The 24,502-nt window shown below is 38.3% G+C and overlaps 1 protein-coding gene across 1 annotated transcript in view; it reads left to right on the forward strand.

Annotated features, from left to right (window-relative positions):
• ADAMTS19 (ADAM metallopeptidase with thrombospondin type 1 motif 19) overlaps positions 1-24,502 on the forward strand; it is a 160,896-nt gene that overhangs the window by 17,415 nt on the left and 118,979 nt on the right. Inside the window, exons 3-4 of the mRNA XM_086629295.1 lie at positions 15,909-16,074; positions 24,149-24,321. Coding sequence (XP_086485421.1) covers positions 15,909-16,074; positions 24,149-24,321 — 339 coding nt within the window. The remainder of the gene's footprint in view (positions 1-15,908; positions 16,075-24,148; positions 24,322-24,502) is intronic.

The following is a 24,502-nucleotide window of genomic DNA, read 5'->3' on the forward strand; positions in this document are numbered from 1 at the left end:
ACTTAGTACAATGTTACAGCCAAGTACATGTTCCCTCTGTGAGAGGTGGTGATGTTGATGTAGGCAGTGGCATAGATCAACTGTTAGTATCAGAAAAAACCAAATTCCAACAGAACAAAGTTGTAGGGATTATTCAGCCTAAACTGAGGAAGTACTGAAGAAGCTGGTAAATCTTTTAGAAATTGTATGCACAGAAATGTTCTACTATTCATGCAGGATTGCAGCACCATTGATTTTTTTTTAGTACATTGGACAAAGATATCTGAGTAAATTTTCTTTGTTTCTGAATGTATGTTACACTTCAGCAGGATTACATAAATTTTTCATTGTACTTTTTTATTTTTATTTGCGTACATCCCTTTGTTGTATTCCATGTTCCACCTACTGCTCACAAGGACCGCCAGGCCCATTTTAGCATATCTGCTCTCCGTCTGTCCATCCATCTGTCCATCCATTGACCCAGTGGGAAGTCCATACCAGTGCAGGGGGTGAATCTGTCCTAGGGTACTTGGCATTCATCCTTGCTGAATTTCGTGAGGTTCCTGCTGATAACTATTCATAAATTTATATGTATACACATATTTTGTAGGTGTAAGTTGGATGGCACTAAAATGAGGTCACATGAATGATTGGTATCTCCATGAGACCCACATTTGCATCATTCTGGGGCTTCAGTAAAGATGCTGGGGCTTTTGTTGGCTATCCCTGTTCTTTACGTTTTTATCTGGCTCGTAGATGACATTCTTTGTCCAGCAGTATCTCTTCAACTCCCAAAATTTTAGATTTTCTGAAGGTTACTAATATCTGTAGTGCAAATCATTAGGTAACAGGATTATCTTTATGTAACACATTGGGAATAAGATGTCTACAGTTAGACACAGTTGATTTTGTTGCCATCTAATTTTTAGAAAAATAGACTATACAAAAGGAATGGTAACATTTAGCTTTAGGAGTTTGTAATTCAAATTTGTTACATTTCTGTTTGAAGCGTTTGAAGATAGCACTTAGAATTGCCTTATGGTAGTAGTTTTCAATGAATTATTATTAAAGATACTTCACTTACATCAAACTGGAGCAGATTAGACTTGTCTCCATGGAGAGAGATAACAGCATAGACACATGTAGTCCATGGGGCAGTCTGTGTAGAGTAGTGATTGTTTATAAAGGTTTCTGTAGTTGTTCCAGAAAGAGTCATCTTAAGAGCTACAGAGTTTCTCTCAACACCAGTGTATTTACCTCCTTTTAGCATTTAATATTTCGAAATTTGAGTTATGGTGCACTAGTGATTTTGATTTTTTTTAATGCATATTTGAATTATGCTGTGCCTTCTCAGTGCAAGACTTAGGGTTTGGGATGAGTTCTGCATTTTAAAGCATTGAGCCTCTTCCAGTGTTTTGACACAACTAATTTAACTAAAGCAAACTACAATTAAACTGTATTTCTGGGTAACTGCTGCCAAAAAAAGAGTGCACAGTGGAGTCCATTTACAATGTGCTGTTGAAGCAATAAATCTGTGAAAAGAATAACATATGTTTAATTTCAGTGAACTTCTCTTAAGTTTTTGGGTTATTTTTTGAAAATCTGTGAAAGCTTATACATGGTGTTGTAGTGAATCTGTTGGCATATTAATTAGGAGAAACAATTTTCACCACTGTATCTAGCTAGTAGCGTCTTGTATGCCTTACAATACAGTAAGTAACATCAAGACTAAGAGAGAAAACTAGTTAGATCTTGGAAATTGAGACCGAAAAAGGTATTTTTGTAAAAACAGAATGTCAGATGTAATGACGACCTTAAAATAACAAATTGGAAATAACAAATGTTAGGAATTCTTTTATCCCTAATGGTCCTATTATGTGTTTCACTGTTGTTCTGTGCTTTCTCACTTCTTAAAGACATCAGTCTCCATGTGAAGCCGACAACCTGCTCACAAATTTAGCTGGTGGAGTGAGAGACAGGGTTGCAGTAAATTTTGCCTGATTTTCAGTGTGCCTTCTGTTCACATCAATGTGGAGAGAAGACAGTGTTTTAGATGATAAAGAGCATATTCTTTTTAAAGATTCAGTATTTTCAAAGGGAAAAGCCCTTTTTTGCCTGAAAGCTCCTGGCAATTTCTAGTCATGAAGAACCTAGCTTGGATGCTTTATATGAACAAGAGGTAAGACTGGAAGTAATACCTGGGGAATTGACTTTGCTTTAGTGGTAAATTCAGAGCTGGGACGCGCAGGAGAATTAAACATACCAAAGGCTGGTGTAAGTGGCTTCTACTTTTACACTACCTTTATAGATCTGCTTTATAGACTGATGACTTAACTAGCAGTGGTAGGAGGAGGAAAAGATTGTGTGTTTGCTGATGACAGGATTGTTACGAGCCATCAGGCATGATGTGGGTGTGAAAGATGCATCTGACTGGTGAAGGACATTTAGTGGGATGCAGTAACTTTTGTTCTCATTTCACGAAGTCTCAGTGAAATGATAGCTGAAATATGGCTTGCCGTTTGGTTTGCTGGTGTTCAGAGAGTGGAATTCATTTGTGGCTACAAGGATAATTGTAAAGCCTATTTCATCAAGCAACAGTCAAAGGCTGGTGTGTTTATCATCACCTAGCAGAAAATGCATACAATATGATTACCTTTTATAAAAGTACTGCAGTGAATATCAAGGAGCCTGAAGAGCTGACCAAGGAGGAAAACAATGTAGACCTGGGATCAAATGGATGTAAAATAATGGCCATCAATAAATAAAGGTTAGAAAATCGGAAGGATTTCCAACTATTAGAAGAGAAAAATCTGAATCAAATTTCAGATAGGAATAGTAAAATAATAGAGCAACACTTCTGTTGAAACTACTTTAATTAACAGTAACAGCAAGGACATACTTTAAAAAAAAAGCTAGACTGATAAAGGATCTGTGTTGCAAGGGTAAATGTAAGAAAGCCTCTATTTTACGAAGTCTTGAATGCATACGTGACTGGATTTGGTCTGTGGATTTAACACCTCTGAAATATGAAGGCAATTTTCATTATCTATTCTAGACTCTTTCTTACCCTTTATTAATTATTCAATACTACAGGACTTAAGCAGTGAAAATTAAGGTAGTATAATGAGACTAATGAAATAATGCATTCTGCACATAACATAAAGAGAAAATTTGATTTGATTTAGCCAAGTTGAATTTAGCTGAGTCTGTTTTTAATATTCAAATGAAATTTATAATCGTACCTAAAATTTCATGAGGTGTATATTTCTGTCTTTTTGATTTCCTGGCTGGAGTAAAAAGATTAAATGACTTTTTATGACTTTGAGACAGTAATAAAAAAACCTGAAAATCCGTTGTGCTAGATACGTCACTAGAGGAATCAGCCAATTGCTCTCCTGGCTGGTGCTTCTTTCAAGACAGTGTCATTTGTTTAGAAAAATATGCATGGCCTGTGTTAATGCCAAGTGCTCCAGTCAGCACTGGAGAAGTCCAGATGATTCACTTGGTAGCAAGTGGTCTTTTTGTGCTGGGATTTTCTCTCTTTCAGAAAATACACGGGGATTTTTTTGTGTATCGGGGTGTGTTTTTCTCTGTTGCAGGTGCTTCTTAAGTTTAGGGTTTTTTTCATCCTTGAAGCCACAGTTTAGTCAGCCAGAACCTGGGCAAGACCTTCTTGGACAGGTGAAAGAAAAGGGGGTTTGAACACATAACTTCAGCATTTGACAATTGGTTTATCAGTTCTGCTGAATTCTTCTGGATGTCAAAGGGCAAGTCTAGAGGAGTGGACAATGCACTGACTTTTCTGGAAACAGTAGCACAAGCTGAACACGTGGACCCCATGAGTGATGTGACAGTATTGTTGCAAGAGCCTATAGCCAGTTGATATTTCTAGTAAAAAGAACAGACAGTAGTTGGCATGCGAAGAGGTGGTCACTTGAACCTGATGACCAGCCTGTTACATTGCACAGAAAGCTCGTGGCTCTTGGAGGGATTGCGTCAGTTTCATGAGACTGAACATCTGATTTTAAAACACCACCACAAGTTTTGGAAGCACATTCTGTGCTTTTGTCTAAAAAAGTCACTTAAAAGCAATGAGAGAGATTGGAAATCATAGATTTTATGTATTTTGCTTACAGTTTCATTTTGTGTGTAGTGAATGCCTGTTTACTAGTGAGTGGCATAGTCAATGCTGCTAAGTAATAACATAATTATTTTCCTGCATCTGTCTAGGATGAGACAGATGAGTGAGGAGTGTGTATTTCTGTCTGTGTATAGTCATTGTAAAATATTATAAATGGGAAGAGAAGCAAGGCTAGTAACTACTTCAGCATTTTAATATTATTCTTCAAAAATTACAGATTTTTAAACCGGATGTCCTTAAGATGGTGATCATGAAAGATGGATAGACTGTCCTGGAAACTGGGGAATTTGTACTTGCTCTGAAATTTGTATTAGTCTTTAGCAAAAAAATAAAGGCTTTTGTACGCTTGTGTTCGCCCTTGTGAATTGTGTACCAGTTCATAAGACACCCTTTTAGGTAATACCTTGATTTAAAAGAATCTGAACTATACATCATGTAGGCTAAAGCCCATTTGGTATTAAGTCTATGAAATATAAGTATGATGTCATCATTATACATTTATTATGACAATCATATGTTGTATCATGAGAAAACTCCATGAGATAGAGGACAGCAACAGAGATGAAAACTTTCATGGTAGACCCAGATACCATGAGACTTATGATGAAAGTGACAATGCTGACATAAAAACCAGATGTGCGGCATGGATAGGAGTTTATAACGTTGTAGCGGTACAGAAGGGTTTTTGAGATAAATCCTTGATATTTGTGCCTTTACAGCTTTACTCTTCCTTTCTTTAAAGATGGAATTAATTGAAATACTTTAAAGCTTGGTATTATTAATGAGAAGTTTACCTATAAGCATTGAAAATCTTTTGGAAAATGAAAGTTTGAACTATCTACACTTATGTTAATTTTATAATATCGGCTTTTATTGTCTTATCACCTTATGATAGGTGTGTAGAATGCATCCTTTAACTTTGAAGACATTGTGTTCCAGCCATGCAGACAGGTTACATCTTGAGGGTTAATTATGTTAGATGTGACAGTAGAATTTCCCAAAGTGCCCTACAAAAATTCTGACTTTTGAGTCTTTATCTTGGAGGTGCAAATACTGATCATTATAAACTGTGGACTTCATAGCCTCGTGATACAAATCATACTGAAGCGTTTTTGTCTAACAGCCAATAAAATCTGTGTCTATCACAAGTAATACATTAAACAGAACTGAGACATTTCTGCAGTTGTCTTTCACACAAATTAAAAATACAGGCCAAATGTTAAAAGCTAGCCATGTAACTTAGGGTATTTGTAGTCTGTAAGTGGCCAATGTGCAAATAAGCCTACGTAGAATTTTTTGTCTTTTGTATCTTAGAAGTACAGTCTGCAGTTCAGAGATGTATGTTCTAATCTTAAAGGTTTACCGTCTAATCTCAGATTTTTATCTAGGAAAGAGAAGTGTGAACTTCTCATTCAACAGATTGTCACTATTTGGGATCATTTGGTTGAGTAGATTTTTGCAGAGCTGTGGGATTCTTGCAGAGAATATAGCCTGTGACCACCTTCCCAGTTGAAATTCAAACACCTTTTCTTAGCTTAGCTGTATTTTGGCAAAATGCCATTTGAAAAAAACAGGTCTTTCAACAGGATAGGTTGCGTGTCACTGAGAACTGAATAACTAAAATTCAGAACCTGAAACTATTGTGAGAGGCTTGTAGACAGTAAGTGTGGAGCACAATATGTTGCTGGAGTGGTATTCTTATCACCAAGTAAATTTGCTGCTCCACTCTTCAGTGAGTAGGAAACTGAAAGGTGTACATCCCCATCCCTGTACAGGTTAGATAAAAGGTTTTCTTTTCTAGGTCTGGCAGGAAGAGCTTTCTCCACAATGAGATGCATTTTGTTTTTACTTGAAAAACTGTTCTATCTAGGTGAAGTTTTTTGAAAAAAGATAATGTTGCATTCATGTTGCAGAGCTAAAAAAGTAGAACATCAGTTTGAGCAAAAGTTAATGTTGCTGTTTGAGCTTTATTTTGGCAGTGCTGCAGTATTTACTATCCTGGAATTATTTTTTTTAAACTTATGCCTTAATTGCACATATAATAAAATATCCATGTTTTCTAATGGAACTGATTTAACTTTGAGTTGGAACTTTTAATTTATAAATATAATTCAGAAAGAATAGGGAAAAGCTGAAGTAGGATGAATAGGTTTCCAAAGCATTTTTATGAAAAAAGAAAAAGGGTTGAGGAATTAATTCTATTTGTATCTTGTTGCAATTTACTGTATATAATGTGATATGTCTTAAAATGGTATTATTGAATGCTCCCTGGTGATCTTTAGAGTGTACAGCTGTAGTGAATTGATTTTGAAATCAAGTGGCAGTTCATGAGTTTCTGATTGGTTTCATAAATATGAAATGTTTTATGTGTGTGACCATTAATAAACATTATTAAGGTATTAAATACAGAAGTGGCTACTAAATTGCTAACATGTTACCATTTTAGGGAATGTCTGATAAAATGACAGGTGATGTGGTTTACATCATGCAGGCTAAAATGTGCCTTGAATATCTGTTGTCTTATAGTGGTAGCTGAAGCATTAGAAAATTCTGCCTTGCACAGAGGCAAGCCGCCAACAAGCAGCTGAATGGCAGTGCCTTATGTAAAGAAATGATTTCTTGTGCTTCACATCACCTGCAAGAAATATGGGCAGTCCATCTGGCCATAAGGGGAGAGGCACACTTTGGCAGTGGAGGCAGGCAAGAATGGTAAGAGGGTAGGAGGTTTTAGGAGTGGAGGTTTTATTTTGAGTAGGACTGTTTGTGGTGCGCGTTGGTAAGAAAGGCGTTTGTAGAGCAGGTCAGACGAACTGAAGTGTGCAGAGGAGCTTAAGATACAAGTTGATGTTGAGTTTAATGGGGGAAAATGTAGCTGTATCAAAGCAGCCTTTCTTGAGGTCCTAGAGAATGTCTGCAAACTTGAATAAAAATCAATGGGTATTTCACAATCCTGTCAGTTTCACAGTTGTGACCATATGTCATGTTGCCTCAGTTACCTTGTTTCTAAGGTATCTTACATTTGTCACACCTCTCAAGTGATATTCAGGAGGCTGTCAACCTTTTACGGATTGTGAGATTACTAGTAAATATTTGACAACATTGAATCATTTCCAAAGCTCTGAATCTGTTGACTTCTTTGAGTTCTGGTCTGCTGAAGGACAGCATGGACGTAACCAACAATGTTGCCACCCAGAGGGACCTTGACAGGCTGGAGAGGTGGGCCTGTGGGAACCTCATGAAGTTCAACAAGGCCAAGTGCAAGGTCCTGCACGTGGGTCGGGGCAATCCCAAGCACAAATACAGGCTGGGCGGAGAATGGATTGAGAGCAGCCCTGAGGAAAAGGACTTGGGAGTGCTGGTGGATGAGAAGCTCAACATGAGCCGGCAATGTGCGCTGGCAGCCCAGAAAGCCAACCGTATCCTGGGCTGTATCAAAAGAAGTGTGGCCAGCAGGTTGAGGGAAGTGATTCTGCCCCTCTACTCAGCTCTCGTGAGACCCCACCTGGAATACTGTGTTCAGCTCTGGAGTCCCCAGCACAAGAAGGACATGGAGCTGCTGGAGTGGGTCCTGAGGAGGGCCCCAAAGATGATCAGAGGGCTGGAGCATCTCTGCTATGAAGACAGGCTGAGAGAGTTGGGGCTGTTCAGCCTGGAGAAGAGAAGGCTCCGGGGTGATCTTATAGCAGCTTTCCAGTACCTAAAGGGGGCCTACAGGAAAGCTGGAGAGGGACTTTTTACAAGGGCGTGTAGTGATAGGACAAGGGGCAATGGATTTACACTGAAAGAGGGGAGATTTAGGTTAGATATAAGGAAGACATTTTTTACATTGAGGGTGGTGAGGCACTGGAACAGGTTGCCCAGAGAAGTTGTAGATGCCCCATCCCTGGAGGTGTTCAAGGCCAGGCTGGATGAGGCTTTGGGCAACCTGGTGTAGTGGAGGGTTTCCCTGCCCATGGCAGGGGGGTTGGAACTAGATGATCTTTAAGGTCCCTTCCAACCCTAACCATTCTATGATTCTATGATAATGTCTGTAAGCACTTGCAGTGCAGGGATCACAAGATCAGTGTTTGTGGAAAAAAAAAAAGATGCTTTTTAAAATAAATGTCAAAGAAAGTGGAGTCTGTAAGTTGTGGAAAGTTACAACCGCCTGTCTACCCTTCAGTACGTTAGGATCTTAATAGATCTTTTTCCATATGTTCTTATCATAATTTTTATTAATGATGTTGGTATATTTTTGAGATCTCATTTACTGTGGTTGGAAGAAGAAAGCTAACTAGTTTCAGTTGTGTATCTGCTCAGCCTTTTCCATACTCTAGAACTTGAATCCTTCCTGCGTGGCAAATAACTCTTTATTAGTGCTTTTTGACTTGTAGTCTTATAAATGAACAAATGAGAGGAGGAGGAATTGTTCTGTTTATTTTCGCAGCAGTTAAAGTGTACGCATACTGTAAAGGTACTGGTACCTGTTCCCTACTAGAGTTTGCTGTAGGCTGCGGACATACAAACTACATGTTTGCTTGCTTCTTACATTTTTCCTTGCCATCTGTTACTTGTTGTTGGAAAAGGGATACTGTACAGGGTGGACCTTTATTCTGACCCAGTCTCATTGTTCATATGGACTTAAAATAGATGTGATTGTGTTCTTAATATTGTCAATTGGCAATTTTATCAATGGTGCAGGTGATCAGCCAGCCTGTCAAAACAGGATGAGGATAACTTTGCCAGGTGGAAAGTTTCCTTGAGACACAGGTTGTCAAGATTTGAGAAGGGAAGATTCTGAAAAAATGATGCAGTTTAGTATTTTTGTTGAAAGTTTTCCCTGTAGAAATCTCTTGAGCAACAAACATATTTCTAATATGGTCTCCAAACAATAAAAGCACAAATGCTGCAATCTAGTTTAAGTACTTACATTCAGTAAAGCTAACATCTGAAATAGCCGGTAACATCTTGCGATAGATGTCAAACTTGTGTTACAAAATGATTTCTTGCATGCGCAACCTTGTTAAATTATTTTTATTGTGGAGGTAGTCAGTGATTGTTTGTGGTCACTTCTTAGGTAAACTGTATTTTGTTTAGATATCATCCTGCACTGTGAAGACAGTTTACAAGTCATAGAAAATATTAGAATATTGGCAATTTAAGCAGTATTTGTACCAAATACAGCAGTAATTTCTAATAATGTGTTTATAGAGAGAGACTTAGGTCTAAAAAAAGGAAATATTGTCTTTCTGGCTAGGAAGCATGAAATTTGGAGTCTGGAGACGTCTTAGGGTTTGGCTGGCAGTGAAATAATAGGCAAATGGAAGTTTTAGGGGAAACCACTACTGACCCTCTGGACTATAGATCCTGATGCCTATAGTTTCTTTATCCATTGGTCTCCTTTACTTCATTCTCTTTTCAACAAATCAGATTCCTTTGGATTTGTGTCCTTTCTGTGACCAGCTTACATTTCACTCTCTGCTGTCGGCTTGAGAGATTCTTGCTCAGGTGAGTAAGGTTATGTAGATAATAGGACCTGTTGAAATATGTCAGAATATGCAAACTCATCTCAGTTTTGCATGCTTCACTATTCTACTTCATTCATATCTAACAAAAATGAAGAAGTCCTTTTTCATGGGGAAACATCAGCTCATTTTGATAAAAGTAGTCATCATCTTAAACATGGTGAGAGCAGCTTCCTATAGAGAGTGAGTTTCCTAAATATTCAGTGTAGCGTGTATCTTAAACCAGACTGGAAGCAGGGGAGTTTGGTGGAGTTTAAAATCCACGGAAAAATTATTTCTACAGATCTTAAATTTGGGGACCAGTACCTGAATGCATGCTTTTTACTCAGTAGTCTCTGCATAACAGTCTGAAAGTTTTTCTTCTATCAAGGCTATAAGATACGGCATTCTGTGTATGTGCGTGCTTCCTTAAGACGCAGTCCTGTTATTAAAAAAAAATCCCAGAAAGAGTTGAATTGTATGCTCTTGGCAGCTGAAAAGCCAGTCAACAGAGATAATACTGACCATCTCCCTGCTGTGACTTCTCCTGACTCTTTGCAGCACAGGGGAGCGAGCAGGTAGACAGAGAAAACCTCTGCTGGGAGTACCATGTGTATGCTGTGCAAAGCCCAGAAATGCAGTTAATTGAAGACAGGAGTTACTGGCACTTATGAGTTGTTTCTTCAGCTTTCAGCAGTGAAGGTACTTTAAGATGGAAAGCTGTAGTGTGTTTGAGTAACAAGAATGTATGAAGTTATTACCCTATTATTTATGCAGTTTGAAAAGTTGTTTGAACTTGCTTTATCATATGCATTAGTAAGAGCTGAAGACTTTTATTTTTATTGTGTTTCAGCTGAAGTCAGGTCCTGATAGCATTGTTAGAATCATGATACTAAATTTGAGCTGGACTTCCAAAATCATGGAGAAAAACCTTCTTCAGAGTGAGGTACCGATACACGAGTTAAAGATTTTGCCTCTCTAGTCAGGAATAAATCATCAGTTCTAATATGTTTTACAAACAGTACAGAGTCTAAGATTTCCAGAATGTGTTTCAGAACTAATAAGTATTGAACTAGTAAACAAGAATTGTCTATTGCACTGTACGTTGAAGGAAACCTTTTGGTTTTGTACTGCACATGACAGTATTTGAGTGCCAACGGTTGTAATATGCTTATTAAACCATATGTACATTTTCTACATCTGACAGGGATGCATTTTTCCTATGATAGTACTGCTGCTTGCCTTGGGCAGTATGGTGGGAGTGTGAAGAAGTGCAGTTTCGTACAGCCTGTCCTTTTGCACTGTGTGCCTTTGCTTCACAGGGCAGTGGAGAGTAAAGCTTGGGAAGTTTTTACTGGGGTCATGGCGTGGCAGCTTTTATGTCCGTTTATTACTGAATTCTCATTTGAGATGCCTGTCGAATGGATGAAGAGACAAAAGAGTAGTGAGAAAACAAGAAAGGTGTAACATGACGGGAATTTGCTTCAGGTGAGAATTAGGAAGTTTTGAATCTACTGCTCATTTAGGGGAACACACCAACATTAGGGCACAGCTGACCCCTCAGCCAAGACAGTGGCGCCCCTGAGAAAAGGAGAGGGTAAAATGCTGCCCGGCCATGTGAGGAGGAAGGAAAGAAAGTGAGAGAAGCATCTCTGCAGACACCAAGGGTAGAGGAGGGGGAGGAGGAGGTGGTTCTCCAGGTGCTAGAGCAGATATCCCCATGGAGGACCCCGGGACCGGTGCCGGCGGACATACCCTGAAGGACACTGTGGGCTGTGGATAGTCTATGCTGGAGCAGGCTTATCCTGAAGGACTGCAGCCTGTGGAGAGGGAGGAAGGGTAAAGTGTGAGGATGAGGGAGCAGCAGAGAGAAACGGTTACGTGCTGACCGTACCCCCTGTTCCCCACCTGCCACTCGGAGTGCAGGCAGAAGGTGGTGTTTCCATTTATTTTTGTTCCTCACTGTTCAAATCTGTTATAGCGGGCAATAAATTGAATTAATTTTCTGCAAGTCAAGTTTTATTTGTCAAGTTTTATTTGTCCATGATGGTAATAGCTAAATGATCTCCCTGTCCTTATCTTCACCCATGAGCTTTTTTTTTTAGTCTTATTTTCTCCCACTGTCCTACTGGGGAGAAGGAGTAGGAGAAGCGGCTGGATGGCCATCTGGCAACTGGCCAAGGTCAACCCACCACAGAGGTGGATTGCTTAGTGAATGAAATATTTTGCTTTGACATGTCAAGCTGCAGGATTAGAAACTGCTACTACATAAGCAACTAGTGATAAATTGTAGACCACTGAAACTCATCCTTTGGAGCTGGCAAACTACTTTGTTTAAAAAAGTAAAAAAGCCTTAATGTTCTGACGTTTCTTTGAAGTCTGTGTTATGTTATCTGCATTTATTATTGCATTTCAATGAATCTCTGTGTTAAAAACAACTTATCGGAAAAATGCTATTTCATAACTGTCTTATGATATGTAAGTCTCCTTTTTGACAAAGTATTATCTGTACTCCATCTCATTCTGGGATGTTGAAATGGGAATGGCTTAAATTCTGACTGTAGTACATGCTTGTTGTTATTATTCTGTCATCCTGTTGTTTTTTTTTTTGTGGTAACAATCACAAGGGAAATATATTTTTTTCTTTTTTTACTTCTCAATTTCTGTTCTTAGGAATTCATATTAATTTTTCTTATGTTCCTTTGCTGCCTTATTTGTATAAATTCTGCAAGTAACAATATTATATTCAAAATCTGCATTGTTTCAACGTTGCATGATAACAAGACACCACTCTGAACTGGGATGCAAGGAAGAGTATGTAAGAGTCTCTTTGCCAATCTTGACATTTCCTGTCTTATACCCAGTATCTGGTAATTATATGCATAAGTGGTCTTCACAAATTTACCTCACTTTTGTGTTTGTATAACTTCTCCTGGTAATACAACTTTATTAGAAACAGTAGATTTACTTCAGGGTTTCATAGGATACATGACAGAATGTCAAATCCTTATATATGCTCCGCATAGGGAAAAAGATATTGCTGTCCTTTTAAGAAAAAAATGCTGGGCAGAAAGGATTAGCATGAGTGTTCTCACACAGATGTTAGAAATAAGATGGCATAGCAGTTTCAGTTATCATGTCTTTTATCAGATGCAATTGCCCAGAAGATTCTGATATTTTTCATTCTTTGTCTCTCATCTCTGATATTTCCAGTTGGATGTAAGAAAAAAAACCCAGATTTCATATTTTAGAAGAATTCTGATCTGCCTACTTTTAGTGATTGGCGATATATTTCAGCTGGGAACTATTTTTATTTGAGATAAGACAAAATGTTAGTTTTCATTCAGGGCTAGTATTTCCACGTGGTTTTTTCTGTGTTTGTTTCTTTTAAAAAAGTGAAAGCTCTTGATATGATGTGAATGTATGTTGTGAGAAGCTTTCATTTATGAGGGCAAGTATCTGCTTTAAAATACATGTGGTAGATGTGAGTCCATTTCAGAGAGTCCATACTTAGTCCCATGTAATGCTTTCCATGCTCATTTGCTGAAGTCTGCCCTGTACTTAAGGTCTGACTCTACTGTATAAAGTAAATAAAATGCAGAACAAGTACCCAGTTCATCCTTACGTTGGACGTCTGAGGACTTTTTTGCCAAATGAGGTTGTGCTGGGCTTGAACTCTACTGGGATGTATGTGTGCTACATTCAAGTTTTGTTTTATTTCAGGTAAGAAACTTGAAAATGCAGGGGAAAGAATGGCATGTTGTGTTACCTTTTGCATGAGATAAGTCCACCATCCTGGCAGCCTTTCAGTTGCAGCTGTGAGCGGTGGTACCTCTTCAGATTAATCTAGTGGGAAATGGATCAGTCGCTCAGAACTCAGTTACAGCTCTACCTCAGATGCATATTAGTTTTTTACTTATTTTTAATCTATGTTTTGCTGTGCGTTTTCATGACATGAAGGTTTTGCCATTTGAACTGTCTGAAGCTTGTATTTCACCCTGCTGTCCTATACATGTTGAAACGATGGTACTTTAATGCATAGCTTTGATTTTCCATGCTTCCTATGTTTAGTTTTATGGTAGAAGATCTTAACTCCACTTCTAATGATTATGAAAAAATAAGGACATGGTCGTCAAGGATATGGCTTCATCTTCCCTTTTCTACCTCAAAGTGTGCAATAGATGGAGAAATAGTCACTTTTTTTTTTTTTTTCAAAAGCAGTCGAAATGATCACAGAGGTTATTTGGTTATCCAGATTTGTCTGAAAATTACCCATTTGAATATATATAACTGAGGTTAATTTTATGCAATAAACTTTACATCAATGTTCAGTTCTTTAACTTCTGACTCAGGAGACTGGCAGTAATTTTTGGAGTTCTCTACCAATGGGTTAACCTTCAGCTTATGCAAGGAGCTGAAAAAAACCAAAATGTCAGTGATCCTAACACAGCTTCTCACTGTGTCTAGTTGGGAGTCTGAAGAACAGCATCTTAAAGCCCTGGTTTCATTTTGCAGCAAAAAGAATGAAGACAGTAGAAATATGACAAATGTGCTATGATTGAGTCTTTGTTCAAGGTGGACTAAGGGCTTGTTTTTTGTACGTGGACAGGAGAAACCTGCATCACCACCTGATGGGCTGCTACTCCTGTTCTAAAACCCAGAGTTTATCAGCATCTTTCATAGGCTAAATAATAACTAAAAAAAATAATTATGCCTGATTGAAATTCAGCATTAGACATAAAAATCGAATGGAAAGTAGTTTATACATCTTACTAGTATTTGAGAACTACGCTTTTAAATAATATTTCTTTGAACATAGTTTATAGTTTATATTAGAAAAGTTAATTGTTGTGTAAAGGTAACATTATTGGAGATATATAGAAGTGGTATCTGGTAGGTGTATGGAAAGTACCTAGCAATACTTAAGTAGCTAATCTTCTAAATGTGTCACATTTAAAACTCATGATGAAGATAAACTGACCTAAAAAGTAAGTGCAAAAAGGAAGCGGAACAGCCAAACAAACCCAGCTACTCTTATGTTTCTGTATGATGTTAATGATGACCTTTCAACATCTGTTCAGCATTCTGCAGCTAGTGTAGCTGATTGAAAAATTAAATACATGTATTCACATTTATTTAAAGTGATTGTGCAGAGATTGTGTTGGGTTTTTTCTTTTTAAAGTAATGCCCATTTGTGTTTGAAGGAAATTGTATTTTATATCACCTTTAAAATTTAATTTTGTTTTCTTGCTTGGATTGGAATTTCTTTTTGATGATTTATCCATATGTCAGGCAGGATATCCAATGTGATAATGGCATCTACATAATTCCAGAAGAAACAAAATTCTTTTCTATTTCTCTCCATTCATGCTGCAATGAAACATACAGAAGAGCTCTTTGCTTCTCTTAGCCAGATGTACCACATTGTGCTTGCATTCTGCAGTAAAACTATTTAATAGGTTTTTAAGTTTAGAGAATGAGAAAGTTAACTGTCAGTCTTGCTGATGACATTTTGTAGGAGAAAAAAAAATCCACAAAACCTTGCTGTCTCCAGCTTTACTCTTGTTAGGAACTTATGTGTGTTGGCAGCTGAACAATTTAAGCTGAGTTAGATTTGTATGGTATTTATATAAACACATTTTATAGTACTTTTTTTAAGTTTGGCCACGCTCTTCTAATATTAGATATGCATCTGGTGTGTCAGCTTTTTATGTATGTTTGTGTGTATAAATATGTTGAGGCAGAAGGGAAACTAACCAATTAAATAGCTGTATTAGAATGTTTTTCTGTTTTATCTGCCTTTTTTCTACTTTTTTTTTTTTAATTTGAAGAAGTGTAAAAGGAGTGTTACAAGATGTCTTTTCCAGCCTCATAGTTGTTTGGGATGTATTCTTATGCCCTAAATTATTCCTGTTATTTCATTAAATATTGTTATCTAAAAATGTGACAATACACTGAGTAATAAAACTAGAGTATAGACTTTTCTGTACATGCTGTACATATTTAAATGACCCCATGGGTCTCCCAAAGCAAACTTTTAACATTCCAGATCTTTTACTGTGCATCTGCTACTGGCATGTAGCCACCCACCCACACAGATTTAGTTGAAATAAATGAAATTTATTCTAGTTCACTTAAGTAGAAAGGCTTGTAAAATATAAAGGTAGTCACCTTACTGGTAAGGTTACTGAAACAAAGGTTTTTCTTAAATGGGGTTTTGTGGGGTTTTTCTTCTGCAGGACTGTGCACAGTTTCATACTTTCTTAAATTCTTATCTTATGTGTTCCTTTTGTTTTTCTTTGCAGATGGGATTTATACAGATTAATGAGGACTTCATATTTATTGAGCCACTCAATCGCACTTTGGCTGTGACAGGTCATGCACACAGGGTGTACAGACGAAAAAGGTCCATAGAGGAGAAAATTACTGAAAAGCCAGCTTCTCAGAATCAGTACTGTGGTGTCGTTACAGGTAATATACAAATCTCTCTGAAAATATCTAATGTAGCAGACATATTTTTAAAAGATATGTAGATAGTAGTTAAAAAAACCCTTAACAAAAGCATATCTGATTATTCTTATATGGCGGACTTTGAGGTGGCATGCTGAGGCTGCCATTTACTTGTCGGAAGAGGGAACTGTACATTAAGGAACAGACACTGCTTTTTAATGTCCAATTATATTTGAAAGTAGAAATATTTGGGTCTTTTATTACTTAGACTTAATAACTACAACCTATTTCTTGTCCCTCTCTGTCTTTGTAGTTGCCTAATGACTTACTACGTGCAGTACTTGTATGTAATTTTCCATTTTAAAACATTAGCACGGTTCGTCCCAGTTTTGGTTAGTAATAAGTCTTGAACTTCCAAATCGATCTGATACTGAATTGAAATGATTCTTGTAACAGTGTTCTTGTTCTATGATTACACTTAGAAGAACTGTATTAATGCATCTTCCTCAGTGGCAAGTAGAAGTTGTTGAGGTAGGTTTCAACAAAAATTTGACACATAGTAATGACTTAGTCATTTTCAGTAGAGAAAGGAAAACTTTTTAGTGAAAGGTTACATACTGTTCATGCTTCATCATCAGCTCCTCTTCTTTAAAGGATAGACGACAACTAAACTGGGTTTGACCTCAGCATGAGCTGAGGGCATTTTTAATGTCGTGAGAATTTTTTTTTTCATGGGAAATAAACCAGAATGAGTGCACATTTATAGGCTTTTTTTTTTTTTTTTTAATGTCTTCTAACCTACTACAAATGAGATACTGACAAAGTGGAAAGAAATAGCGAAAGTGCACTGACATGGCTAGAAAGCTTGATTATGTGACATTTGGGGTGAGGCAGAAGGAACTGGCTTATTTCAAACAGGTAAAAGTAAAGGAAGGATGAGCCTGGAGTCTTCTGGTGTCTAAGGGGCTGCAGAGAGAAGATGAAGCCAGGCTTTCCTTAGAGTTATGCTATGACAAGATGAAAGACAACAGTTGTAACTTGTATTGAAGGAAATTTCAATTGAGCATGAGGAAAAAAAAATCTCAGCAAGAATGCTTAACACTGGAAAAGGGTGCCTAGAGAGGCTGTGGAGTCCACATCCTCAGACTTTTCCAAAACATAGCTGGAAATGTCTCTTAAGAGAGCTGATCTTACTTCGACACTTGCCCTGACTGGAGCAGGAGGTTGACCTCTGGAGATCTCTTCCAGCCTAAACTTTTCTGTTGCTGTGTGGTTCTTCCTGAATGTTTATACTGCCCTGTCCGTTTTCTGTGGTTACAGAATAAATATGACAGCTCTTTTTTTTCCATTTTGGAAGTATTGTTTTTATAATTAGGCATCCACCCACAGCTTGAAATCAAAGATGAATTAGCAAAGCAAGGCTCCTTTTGTAGTTACTAAGAGGGACTAAGTAAATGACATGTAACTTCCTCCAACTGTATTTCTGTTTTAGACATTGTATTACATTGCTACTGCTTATCTAAAAGTGACATTTTCTGTATTAGCAGAAGTTGTTCACATAAAGTAAAGCTGCCTTACTAGTGATAAGTGAGTTAGAGCACACATGCCTGCATGTGTTTGGGAGTGAGAAAAAGAGAGAAAATGACAAGTATGCGTGATGTGTGCCCTGGGAAAGGGGAGAGGGATGTCTGATAAATAGCAAACAGTGATGTTTATGAAAGTGAGTAAAGACGCAAATTCTTCTGTAAGAACATTATTTTTCTGTCATGTTCATTACAAGTCATCCTTTCACTTTCTTCTGTGCTCTGAAATGGGAAAGTCAGTTTATTCTGTTTTAATAATCCTATGCCCAAGGCTCTGACTTGGTGCAAATAGTCTGTCAACAGAGATTCAAATATTTGCATGAAGTAAGTTTCATTATCTCTACTACCAGCCTGAAATTCCAAAATAACTCAAGCTGTGCGTAACTGATTAGCATCTGCTGGTATAACCTTATTGCCAGGGGGGGATAAATATCTGCAGTTTTTAACTGATGCTGTTGTATTGGCAAGACCAGTCCCTCACTCTGCTGCTGTGGGGCTGCATTAAGTTGCATGCATAAAAGCTCTGTCTATGCTAGGAGCAGTTTGCTGGTGAGACATGCAGTTAGCTAATATCACCAAAACATTCATGGTACAGGCATAACATTAAAAGTGGGTTGAAGCAACAAAAATAAGCCTTTACAGCAATATTTGAGATTTTAAAGTCAAATCCAAAGTGAAGTAGATCAATGAAAGAAAGATAAAACAGATGAGTGTATGGGGCGCTCTGATGCTCTCAGGTTACGCACAGCTGCCTTTGGTAGAGTTGTAGCTGTGTGACACAGAAACTGTTAGCAATATGGCAACTTCTCAGCAGTGTGACCTTATCTTACAAAAGGATCTCTTGCTTCTACAGTACTTGTGTGTCAGAAGAAGTGCTCTGGGACAGGTATTTATGCTGCTGCTTTTTGAGCCAAATTAATCTCAAAGTCTGGCTACCTATCAAGCAAATGTGTATTGCCAGTAATGAATTGTAATTAGAATGAATGAATGTCTGTGCTGGAGGTGTTGAAGGATCACTATTGGAAATCATATAATAGCTTTTCATGCAGAACTAGGAGAGGCGATCAAAGAAGGTATTGTTTGTGGTCTGTTGCTGTTGTGGGCTGGATTGAAAGATGCTACACAGCCAAACTTGTTTGGAGAGAACAAAGAACTTGGTTTTGTGAATGGAGTGAATTTTTCTTATTAATTAGGGGAGGGAACCGTACCAAAAGAAGCAGATGCTTTCTGAATTTGTGAGAGTGTGCATGTATATCCTTTTCTTGAATGTGTGTGTGATTTATTTACATATGTGAGCCAGTTGCACATACACAGGCATCTCACTCCACACCTTTTTTTATCACATGGCCCATGAAACCTTTCAAAGCAACCAGTTCACAAGTGTTTTACAGAGAAAATGCTTGAGAAGCAGTTGCTGTTAGAACAAAGAGCCACAGTGGAAAGCTAAACTCTTTTCCTTCTGCCTAACCTGAAGCAGTTGTTCCAGGCTGAAGTTGTTTGTACAGTGAACTTAACGCATGGTAAAGGCATGGGATGCTTCAAGGGTAAAAAAAAAAAAAATCCTCTTATATGGTCGTTCTTTTTAACACAGACTAGTGAGTGAGAGTTCTTGTCCAGGATACAGCAGATCTGAATTTTGAATTCCTTCTATATTTGGGAGACTGGAAGCCTCCTCTTTTACTTCTCAGTTCTGGTGATAAACAGTATACTGTTCTGAGTTATGAGCAGATTGTGCTTCTCCTTGTATAGTGATGCCATTTTGCAGAAGAGAGCCTGCTAGTTTCACTGAATTGAAAGCAGAAGTTTGACTTTATGGGATGTCGACTGGGCAGTCAGCTGGGAGAGTTGTGTTGGTTCTTGCTCTGCAGCCTGTTTCCATGCGATAAGCATGAAATCCCACACGACATCCTCATCTCTAAACTGGAAAGACGTGGTTTTGATGGATGGACCACTCAGTGGATAAGGATTTGGCTTGATAGTTGCACTCAAAGAGTTGTAGTCAACGGTTCAATGTCCATGTGGAGGCCTGTGACAAGTGTTCCTCAGGGGTCGGTGCTGGGACCAGTGCTATTTAACATCTTTGCTGGAGACATGGACAGTGGGATTCAGTGCACCCTCAGCAAGTTTGCAGATGACACCAAGTTGTGTGGTGTTGTGGACACGCTGGAGGGAAGGGATGCCATCCAGAGGGACCTTGACAGGCTGGAGAGGTGGGCCTGTGAGAACCTCATGAAGTTCAACAAGGCCAAGTGCAAGGTCCTGCACGTGGGTCGGGGCAATCCCAAGCACAACTACAGGCTGGGCGGAGAATGGATTGAGAGCAGCCCTGAGGAAAAGCACTTGGGAGTGCTGGTGGATGAGAAGCTCAACATGAGCCAGCAATGTGCACTGGCAGCCCAGAAAGCCAACCGTATCCTGGGCTGCATCCAAAGCACCGTGGCCAGCAGGTTGAGGGAAGTGATTCTGCCCCTCTACTCTGCTCTCGTGAGACACCACCTGGAATACTGTGTTCAGCTCTGGAGTCCCCAACACAAGAAGGACATAGAGCTACTGGAATGAGTCCAGAGGAGAGCCACAAAGATGATCCGAGGGCTGGAGCACCTCTGCTGTGAAGACAGGCTGAGAGAGTTGGGGCTGTTCAGCCTGGAGAAGAGAAGGCTCCGCGGTGATCTTATAGCAGCCTTCCAGTACCTAAAGGGGGCCTACAGGAAAGCTGGTGAGGGACTTTTTACAAGAGTGTATAGTGATAGGACAAGGGGCAATGGCTTTAAACTGAAAGAGGGCAGATTTAGGTTAGATATAAGAAAGAAATTTTTCACTCTGAGAGTGGTGAGGCACTGGAACAGGTTGCCCAGAGAAGTTGTGGCTGCCCCATCCCTGGAAGTGTTCAAGGCCAGGCTGGATGAGGCTTTGGGCAACCTGGTGTAGTGGACGGAGGGTTTCCCTGCCCATGGCAGGGGGGTTGGAACTAGATGATCTTTAAGATCCCTTCCAACCCTAACCATTCTATGATTCTATGACTCTATAAATAAAATGCATAAACAATATTGGTCATAGGTCCAGATATATGAGATTGCACTAGATGGAGACTGGTGCTGCCTGAGGTATTGGTTTACATTCCTGGGGTCAGAAACAAGTTGTCACTCTGCAATTAAGGCATTTAAATCCATATCCAAGCTATAGTGGAGGTATAGCTTGTGGCTTCCTGAGCTCATGAATATTCCCTGCCTAGCCAGAATACTGCAATTTCTGCATGGCTAGGATACCCATTTTCTTTTCCTTGGGAAAAGCCTGGGAAGTGATGGTGATAGCTCTGTAGTCTGGGCCTCGTGAATGTACTCAGGGAATGCTTGTGTGCCTGAGGACTTGGAAGTGTCCAGGAGTCCTGTAGTCATATCCTGTTCTTCATGTTGGCTCAGATACTTTATGCAAGCTGTGGTTATAGTAGCTGAATTTTCAGCTCTTTTAGGTTTCGGGGAGGGTGGTGGTGGGGGGTGCGTAGGTGGATTTTATTGTTTTGTTAATACTTGTTGTTTTCTCTTATTTGCCTACTGAATGTTAAGTATACTTGCTGCAGTGTTTCTAGCCTTCTTGCTGGAGTACTTGAGTATTTCTAGCTTTCCTTTCAGTCAAGTGAGTTTCAGTAGTAAATTAATACAGAATCGTCATATTTTCTGTAGTTGCACAAAACGTAGAAGTCTCATTGCACAGAACCCTCCTGTAGCATTTATTTTTTATTTTACGAATGTAGTCAAATTTTTAAGATGAATTTATGAATCTTTAATCCCCATAAGCAGTTTTTTCAGGTAGTCTGACTTTTGTCATGTTAGCACATGCATTATTGATGTACGTATGGGTCTTTGCAGGACTTATTATCTCTTACATACCGTACCTTCAATAATGAGCAGTTCTTTGTAGTTTTTACTTATTTATGAGTTTGTAATGAAACAAATGTTTTTGACCTAAAGCCATTTTGCCTGTTACCTGGCAGTAATCATGGCAGTTGTTACATCAGTGGTACCAAAATTACTAATCCAATTTATTTAAAGGTCTTAGGGAAGAGCTAATATTTTCAGGTAAATGAGATCTCATGTGATGGGGAATCTGCCAGCAATTTTAGAAAGATTGGCTGGCCAAGAACGGAGTGTCCTTTGGTTCGTTAACTGGGCAGATATCTGGGGCAAACAATAGGCACTGCCCCTTGCAGCAATCTTGTCTGCAGAGCTGTCCAGTCTTCTCATCCACTGCAGTCCCAAAAGAGAGTTTTCAACAGTTTATGGGAATGCAGAGATGTTAGCGTTTAGCACAATACTGTATTTTATTGTGGGCTGCTGTCAGTTCTGAGTAAAAATGCACCACTAGCCTAAAATGTTTAGAGACGTGTGCTAGCAGACTTCTCTAAACAGCCGCGCTAATATTGAATTTAAAGTTTTCAACCACTAGCTGCTATTTTTTACAAAGAAGTGAACAATGAATAAACTGTGTTGCTGGAAACTGGAATCAATCACTGTTGCTAGGATGAAGGCAGATTGACCAGATGGCTCATGAGAGATCTTTTTTAACCTAAATGAGCTTACTATTTAAACTTAGATCTGTAGCCTACCCTCGCAGCATTAGATACTTCTATAGTAAGTCAGAGTTGTATAGCTTATAGGGTGTGGGGTTTTTGGCACAAATCCTGACACTGAAGTTTCATTAAAAACTATTCTCGAAAGAGTGACGAAAACACACATAATGTTTTATAAACTAGGCTGTAGATCCATAGTTAGCAAACATCAGTAAAGCTAGAGGCTAGCTGTACATATAAGGCTAAGAAACTGTCTGAAGGATCAAAATGAGAGAGGTTAAAATTAATTTTACATAGCTTAGGAATTTTTAAGTTTTTTCTACTTCCAGGCAATCAAACATCAAATATTTATATCTGGAGAATATAAACTTTTTCTTTTAGTAAATTGGTATGATTATCAGTGTTAGCAAGCCTTACGTTGTCACCACTTGTACAGGAATCGGTAAGCCCTTCTAAAATGTAGCGGGATGGACTAAACCACTCACGTATATAATCTTTAGCAAATGACTACAGAAAAAAATAGACAACCTTTTTTAAGCTTGTATACTTTGTACTTTTTACATTGAAAAATATATATTATTAATGTAAACATTATGTTTACATTAAATCTGTATTACAGATGGATTTGCATTAAATCATAGATCCTTCTTCCACTGGTATATTACATATTAAAGTTAATTTGTGAGTTCAGTGACTTTTAAGGCATATTTTTAGCACTTTCCTGAAGAGCGACTTGTTTTTTGGAGAGTAGTCATGTTATAAAATGAACTGCAGGAACTTTCCTTTTAGAGATGAGACTGATAAATTGCAAAACATTTCCTCAAAATTTCTGAATATTTGATTGTTTCCAGAACATATGTTTATAATTGTCATCTCAAGCATCACTTTTGTTGTAAACAGAGAGCCCAATATTCCATTGTGGAAGCTGGAAAAAATTTCACTTGATTTCAGTGACTTCAATGAGATCAATGCCAGAAGTTTTATGTCCTCTCAAGGGGATCTAACAGAATTTGACTATTACAACAGGGAGTTTCATTTTATATATTGTTTTAAATAAAATTATTTTAAATATTGTTGCCAACTGCTGGGTTGCATATCTGACCACCTTCTGACTTGAACTGTTTCTGTGTAATTAGTTTTTCTTTTTCCATATATGCTATAGTAGTAATGGGTATTTTGTCGTGGTTTTTGGAAGGGGAACTTAAACTTAACAAGAGCAGTAACCTCTAGCTTATCATAAATGTAACATGTTTTCCATTGAAGCTTTCTGTGGGTTTAGAAGCCCATTTCCAGAGTTTAGTTTTGTTATTTTACTTTAGCTGCTTATAATGGCAGCAGCACTGACTTTGAAGTCATGTTAGTAAAACTTCACTTTATTGTTTCCAAAAAAACAATATCAAACATGTCTTTCGCTGTCATTCATCTGAAATATTCTTTCATCTTTGCAAATCACTGACTTGTTTCATGTATTTTCTTAATATTGAATTTGTGGCAAATGTGTATTTGTTGTCTTTTGTGCTAAGATGCAATTACATCAAGATGTTTTCTCTGTGATTTGTGAAGATGGGCACATAACAATTCTGCAGTCTCAGTGAGACTATTTTGCTGTCCAGCCTAACATGAATTTAAATTTTCCGGCAAACGAAACTAGGAAGCACATACTCTTTTATAAATATGTTAGGCGAAAGGATGCAAAGAATCTGACTGACTTTATTTAAGCACCTGTGTAACATTCCTGTTTTCTTGGTGTGACTAACATTTACCTGCAGTACAGGCCTTCAGTCTGAGCCTTAGCATTGGCAGTGCTACATAAGCATGTATTAGAGCTCGTGGCTATTACATTCCACATAATCAGAGTTAGCTCATAGTCACAGTTGGCAAATCCTAGAAGTGCTGCAGGGGTAGTTTGAAGGATGAGTTTGTCAAGCAATGTTTTATGTTTCAGATAAAAGAAAATCCAAGAATCAAAAAGTATCAGAAAGTGGAAGAGGAAAACGATACTCTTACAAGTTACCTCAGGAGTACAATATAGAAACTGTTGTGGTGGCAGATCCAGCTATGGTTTCGTATCATGGAACAGATGCTGCCAGAAGATTTATTCTAACCATCTTAAACATGGTAGGTGGTTTAAATTTAATTTTGGCGTTTTGCCAACAATGCATGCACTGCAGACTGATTTCGTTGCTCTTTTTAGTTATTCTGACTGACCACCTGTAAGGGACAGTTAGTACGTGACCATCAGCAGGCTGTCAAGACTTACTCTGTATGTTTTGCAGCATAAAACTATGATGCTGCAGAT

The sequence above is a fragment of the Tauraco erythrolophus genome, chromosome Z, assembly GCF_009769465.1.
Source record: "Tauraco erythrolophus isolate bTauEry1 chromosome Z, bTauEry1.pri, whole genome shotgun sequence".
Lineage (NCBI taxonomy): Eukaryota > Metazoa > Chordata > Aves > Musophagiformes > Musophagidae > Tauraco > Tauraco erythrolophus.